General features: G+C 25.4%; 1 protein-coding gene across 11 annotated transcripts in view; it reads right to left on the reverse strand.

Moving 5' to 3' along the window:
• PMCA (plasma membrane calcium-transporting ATPase 3) overlaps window positions 1-7,500 on the reverse strand; it is a 105,236-nt gene that overhangs the window by 22,783 nt on the left and 74,953 nt on the right. For 4 of the 11 annotated variants that reach the window (XM_035872619.2, XM_035872623.2, XM_035872621.2 and 1 more), the window contains one exon: window positions 6,202-7,153. The exons of 6 other annotated variants lie outside the window; for them this stretch is intronic. In XM_035872619.2, coding sequence (XP_035728512.1) covers window positions 6,584-7,153 — 570 coding nt within the window. In that variant the 3' untranslated portion in view covers window positions 6,202-6,583. Of the gene's footprint in view, window positions 1-6,201; window positions 7,154-7,500 lie in introns of those variants that run through there. One more of the 11 variants, XR_004838955.2, reaches the window with a different exon arrangement.

The following is a 7,500-nucleotide window of genomic DNA, read 5'->3' on the forward strand; positions in this document are numbered from 1 at the left end:
GTGATAAATCCTAATCCAACAAAATTATTTCATTGTTTCTTTTTTATACACGTCCAACTTAAATATAACGAAAGAAAAATGTAAAAAAAAAAAGATAACGGACTCTTACTGATATTTCTTTTTTTTTTCTTTTTTTATATTTTTTTTTCTTTTTTTTATTTTTTTTTTTCTTAACTCGATATACTCGTACGATGAATGCATATTAATTAATTATCGAATTTGTGTTTGTTTCATGTAACATTTATTTCTTTCTTTCTTTTTTTTTCTTTGTTTCCTTTTTTCCCTTTATTTTTTTCTTTTTTTTTTTTTGTTTTCTTTATTCACACAAGTCCCGCAAAACTTGCAACAATTAGAAATCAAACGTATAAATATTTTACAAAGTTTTATCTCGAATACAATTCTAATGACGAAATTATTAAATTATTTTTTATTTCTTTCTTTCTTTTTTTTTTTTTGGTTATTTTTTTTTTTATTCCTTTTATTTATCTTCGTTTTCTTTCCCCTTAGGCGTGCAATAATTATTGAAATAAAAGAAGAAGATTTTACAAAATTTCTATTTTATATCGAAGTAATGTAAAATTATTAAATATCCGAATTGAAAAATGAAAACAAAATAACTCATAAAAACATTTTTACAAATTCTCACTAATATCGTTTATTTTAATATTTATCAATTTCTGCGATCCAATATATAGATATATATATATATAATCTTTTTTCGTTTTCACACGTACATCGAACTTGCAAAAATGAAAATAAAAACGTATATAAACATTTATAAGTATTTTCTTTCTTATGTTTTTGTTTAGTTAAAAAAAAAAAAAAAAAAAAAAAAAAAAGAAAAAAAAAAGAAGATTAAGTAATTAATGTTAAAATCTATAATTCGTTCAATCCTTTTCTTTCTCCATTATCTTTACAATTCGATTATTTTTCATTCGCAAGAGTTAATATTATTTTTTTTTCTTTTTTTTTTTTTTTACGTAAACAACAACATCAACAACAACAATCAGGAAAGGTCTCCTAATAATTACATCCTCTTTATATTCCTTTTTATTATTAATTAATATTTCTTTTTTCCCTTTTTTTTTTCCTTTTTCTCTCTCGTTACCACACCTTCCTCCACTTCATCTAATTAATTTTTATTTTAGTATGCGTATATATGTACTTTTTTTATAATTTCTATTTTATCTTAGTGTTTATTAATTTTTTTTTCTGCTTTTGCTTTAAAACGCGTCTTTTTTTTCCCTTTTTTTTTCCTTTTTTTTTTTTTTAAATCCTTCGAACCTATTTATCTATAAAAACGCCGTGGCAGTAAGCGAACATATTTTCGATCGGTAACGATCGTTAAGTATTTATTTGACAAAGAAGAAAAAAAGAAGAAAAAAAAGATCATACAAGATCGATTAATTTAAGGGAGCGATAATAACAAAAATAAAATAATATTAATAATAATAATAATAATAATAATAATAATAATAATAATAATAATAATAATAATAATAATATTAATAAAAATGGGACGACGTCATACGATCGTTTTAATCACTAATTATCTGAACTTTTATCTCTAATTCAATTTTAGATTATTTAGAAGAAAAAGTAAAACAAAGATAGAAAAAAAAAAGAAAGAGAGAGAGAGAGAGAGAAAGGAGACTAGAAAAAAAAAAGGTAAAAATTAAAGGGAGAATAAAAAATAAAATTAAGTACATAATATTTGTCGTTGTGCAAGAAAGAGCATAAGCTCATACACATAATAATACAAAAATAATAATAATAATAATAATAATAATAATAATAATAATAATAATAATAATATTAATAATAAAAGAAAAAGAGATAAAGAGAGATTTATAAAAAAAATAATATAAATAAAAGTAGTATTAAAAATGTTATTAAATATAGTAACTAAAAATTTACGTAAAACGAACGTAATTGTCGTCCGGATGTTCCTTTTTTTTTTTTTTTAACTTAAATAATAACAATAATAATAATAATAATTATTACAGTTACTATTATTATTATTACTATTACTATTACTATTATTTTTATCATTATTATTATTATTATTATTATTATTATTATTATTATTATTATTATTATTATTATTATTATTATTATTATTATTATTATTGTCATTCCCACGCAGAAAATACGAACACACGTTACACATGCGGATCATGAAAGAAGTCCGACGAGATATCTCTGTAATAATTAATAATTAATAATAATAAATTGTTAATAATAATAATAATAATAATAATAATAATAATAATAATAATAATAATAATAATAATAATGATAATGATAATAATAACAATAATACATCGGACCACTAACATAATCTCTTACGTACGGACGATTAAGAATCGAGGTACGAAAAAAAAGCTTAAAAATTATAATTAAATTAAATTAAATTAAATTAAATTAAATTAAATTAAATTAAATTAAATTAAATTAAATTAAATTAAATATTAATAATAGTTAATAATAATAATAATAATTATTAATAATTAATAATTAATAATTAATAATAATAATAGTATATAATAATGGTAAACGAACATAAAAATCAATGTTTCAAATCTTTCGTTGCGCTCTTAAAAAAAAGAAAAAAACAAAAAAAAAAACAAAAAAAACCATAGATAACATATTTTTTTTCACTTTACTTTTAACGCTGTTCTTTCTTTTTTTCTTTTTTTTTCCCCTTTTTTCTTTATTGCGAAACGTTTCCTTTCCCTTTTAAAGAATAAAATTAGAATTAAAATTAAGAATGAAGAAAAAACGAATGAAAGGAAAACGATTCCCAACAGTAAAGAAAAAAAAGAAAAAAGAAAAAAAAACATGAGAAACTTGCTCGCCGAGTGTTTTTTCGATATTTATATATATATATATAAAAAAAAAAAAAAAAAAAAAAAAAACGAAGAAGTACAGAAGACACATGAAAAAACAAAGATAAGAGATTGACGTGCCACCCACCAATCCCTTCCTCCTAAACACCCACCCACCCACTCACCTTCACCACCCACCAAATAAATCCTTACCCCCCACATCCCCCATCCCACTGTTCTATTAACAACTCGTTATTATTCCTTGCTTGTTGTAATTTTATTTTTCCTTTTCTTTTTTTCCCCCCCATTACTTTTTTTTTTCTTTCTCCTTTGGTTTCGTTTTCGTTTCATCTTGTCTGTTTTCTTTTTTTTTTTTTTTTTCTTTTTTTCTTATCTTACTTCTCCTACACTGATTCTCTTTAATTTAAGAGACCGCCGCTGTTCTTTCTCATAAAAAGATATATTTTTATTTGTAACGTGACAAGGATAATTAATAAGAGAGAAAGAAAGTAAGTACATTTGCTTACATAGATGAAAGAAAGAGAGACAGAGAGAGAAAGTTGTATATATACATATATATATATATATATATATATATATATATATATATATATATATATACATATATATATATATATATATGTGTGTGTATAGATAGATAGATAGATAGATAGATAGATAGATAGATAGATAGATAGATAGATAGATAGATAAATATATTAAAAGAATCATCACGCGCATACGCGGACTCGTTTACTTTTTCAGATAAGAAAGATTAATTATAAATAATTATTCAAGATAACGCTTATCAGTTTTTTTTTCTTTTACTTTGGATTGATATATATATATACGTATGTGTGATATATTTAGGTATTAATATTAACCCTCTATAAACCAACTTTTTTTTTTGTTTTGTTTTCCTTTCTCATTTTTTTCATTATTAAAAATAAATATTACATAATCATGAAATTCTATAATATCTATAGTATAATTATTATCATCATTATAATTATCTTATATATCGTAGATATATGATGTATAATTTTATATTTAAAGATTTTTATTTGCAAATTTGCACATTAATTATTTTATATTAAACGAATTGATTATTTGATAAGATTTATCGTATTGAATTTTTTCTTTTTTTCTTTTTATTTTTTTTTTTCCTTTCTCTTTTAATTAACAATGATCCATACAAAATTATTAATTTTATACGAACGAATTAATCGTTAAAAAAATGTTTTGTCATATTTGAATTATTTTACGAAATGAATATGTTAATTTAAAAAATGTATACGGCATTATTATAGAGGATTAATATTGATAATAGATCATTTTTCTTAAACCCCTTTATAGATCTCACGTATCCACTCTCGATCTCGCGTGATATTTCGCTTTATATATATATACATATATATATATAAAACGAGATAGAAAGAGAGAGATAGATAAATAGATAAATAGAGAAATAGAGAAATAGAGACAAATAATATATGTATATATGTACGTAAATTATATATAGATGAAATAATTCGTTGAATAGTATTAGGTATGTAGGTAGGCACGTATATATAAATAAGTAAATAATGCTAAAAATATTATTTAATCGAAGCCTTCTTTGCAAGCATCGAACATTCTCGCAATTGAAAAAGGTTAAAAAAAAAAGAAAAAATTAAAAAAAAAATCTATTACAAAAGAAAAACAAAAAGAAAAATATACAAACATTACTCCAAGCTTTATACTTAAGCTGTCGATAAAGAAAAGAAAAGAAAGAAAAAAAAAAAAAAAAAAAAGAAAGAAAAAAGAGAGACAGAGAGAGAGAGACAGAGAGAAAATAAAAAAAGAAAGAAAAGAAAAACAAAAATGCAGAGTTTGCGTAAACGCGTGTTGATTCTATGAAAAATTGGAAATACTAATAGGAAAAAAATATTTGTTTAACGTTTTAAATTGTTCTTCCTCTTCTTCTTCTTCTTTTTTTTTTGTGTGTCCCCCGCTCTTAAAATTCACAATTAATTTGTATAACAATAAATAATGTTAATTGCTTTTGAAATTTATCGGAATGTTGCGATCGATTTGAATAATACGTATATTGGATCGATCGGGTAAAATTAAAATGAAAATAAAAAAAAAAAAAAAAAAAAAAAGAAAAGAAAAAGAAAAAAATAAGAAGAAAGATAAAAGCGTGCCTTTCTATCTATCCCACGTTTATTTCTAATTTTTTAACGAGAGAAAGAAAGAAAGAAAGAAAGAAAGAAAGAAAGAAAGAAAGAAAGAAAAGAGAGAGAGAGAGAGAGAAAAGAAAGAACATTTTAACGATAGACGTCGATTGCGAGGATATCTCGAATTTTTTTTTTTTTTTTTTTTTTTTTTTTTTTCTTTATATTAAGAAGAGAATAAAAGGACAAAAAAGAGAAAATTACGATGCATTCTTTTTTTAAGTACTTTTCGCTATCGATCGTTCTCTATATCAGTCCGAATGCAACAAATTCGAAATATCGATAAGATCGACGATCTAGCGTAGAAATATTTCTCTTTTCTTTTTTTTTTTTTTTTTTTTTTTATAAGAAGTAAAAAAATAGAAAAGATAATAATTATATGTATTATATATCTCATAATTAAAATGCAACGAAGATAATTTTGGGTCAATTATAAACAAGACTTGAAAGCTCGTCTGATAATGTCTTTACGAGGGATGGAAGAAAAAAAAAAAAGAAAAAAAAGGACAAAATTACAAACGAAGTTAAATCGATAAAAATAAAAATTAAAAATTAAAAAAAGAAAAAACTAAATAAAATTTCCGCCAAACTTCGTTCGCTTGAAGAGACGAGAAAAAAAAATATATTTTCATTGTTATCATGAATTACGTTGAAATTTTATTAATAATTACGATTAAATGATAAACTTGAATTGCGAGATATGAAATTAATCTTTAAAAGAGACAATAGGTCGTATGGATCCTATGTACGAGTGAAATTTTAATGACACGAATTAATATTATCCTTCCGATCGTGTATGTATATATATATATATATATATATATATATATATATATATATATATATATATAAGTATATAATATTTTGTTAAAAGATAAAAATATAACTTTTCGGTGCTATAACGTGCTTAGATAGAGATATATAGATAGATAGATAGATAGATAGATAGTTAGATAGATAGATGGATAGATAGAGTGCACGTGAGAAAAAAAAAAAATATATATATATATATATATATATATACATATACATATATAAATGTATATATAGATAGATAGATAGATAGATAAATAGATCAAATCAACGATACAAATAAATCATTATCGATGTATTCCTATTAAAAAAAAAAAAAAAAAGAAAAGTAAATAAATAAAAAAGAAAGCAGAAAGATAAATCATAAGAAGAATAGTCGATAATTAATATCGTAAATTTTTAAGAGCAGACAACAGCGAGGATTGTGGGGTTGTTTTTGTTGATCCAAGAAAAGAAAGATAGAAGGTAATAATTAAGAGATGACAATGATAAATAGTAGGTTGGGGATGGACGTGGGTGTTCTACGAGAGATAGAATGTTAGAGGTAGTGAGGAAAAGAGAGAGAGAGAGAGAGAGAAGATAGAGAAAGAAAGATAGATAGATAGATAGATAGATAGATAGATAGATAGATAGCTAGAGAGAGAGAGAGAGAGAAAAGAGGTTGGTCAGGGTAGGAAGAGGAGGGGGTGTCGAGCAAACAACGCGCAAAAGCTGCCATATATCGTTTTAAATGCTGGTCTCATGCACGAGCTTGGTCAGTTCCGGTAGGACCAAATTGTTCGAACTGAGAAGCAAGGAGGAATTGTTGACGGTGGTGTCCGGGTTACTGCTGAGGAGTTGATTCAGGGCGTTGTTGGATGAGGATCTGTTGTTATTGGTGATAGTAGTGGTGGTGGTGGCGGTGGCGGTGGTGTTGGTAGCGATATTGGCGGTGGCGGTATTGGCGGTGGCGGTGGTATAATGGTTGTTGTAAGCCGATCCAGGAACGCTGAGTAACAATGGCGAAGTCGGACTGTTGATTGACTGGACAATCCTTGATCTTCTTGCGTTAGCAGTCTCATGATCCTGATTCTGGTCCGCAGTATTCTTGTTGTAAGCGGTACTCTTTGCCGCGTAGAGGTGGGCGTTGTTGGTGTTGTTTGTAGGATCTTCGTCAATGTATGTGAAGTCAGATAATGGACGTGGCCCGGTGTGGCTGCGTGAGCTGCGCATACTGTGTAAGCTGTGTAAACTATGGACAGAGCGACGCTCCTCCAGATCTTCCAGAGTCGACTTGAACGCTCTTATTACTCGAAGCTGCAAAAATAGGGAAGGAGACGTATTCTATCAGGAAGCGAGGATGAGTATCTTGCCAGGCCAGCAACACACATATAAGCGCGCGCCATATTCTTTTTCATTTCTATTCTTTTCTTTTTTATTTTTTTTATTTTTTTTATTTTTTTTGATTCGTTCGTTCGTTCGTTCGTTTTTTTCTTTGCTCTTTTATTATTTTTGCTTGATTGTATGGTTTTTTTTTTTCTGGGGGAAGGTTTTTTGGGTTCTCGATTTTTTTTCCCTATCTCTCATGTTTCATGTGTGTGTTCTTTTCCTTTTTTTTTTTTTTTATTTTTTTCTTTTTCGTTTCGTTTTCGAGGGGAAGGGAT

Source organism: Vespa mandarinia, chromosome 23, assembly GCF_050613455.1.
Source record: "Vespa mandarinia isolate Hongniang chromosome 23, ASM5061345v1, whole genome shotgun sequence".
Classification (NCBI taxonomy): Eukaryota; Metazoa; Arthropoda; class Insecta; order Hymenoptera; family Vespidae; genus Vespa; species Vespa mandarinia.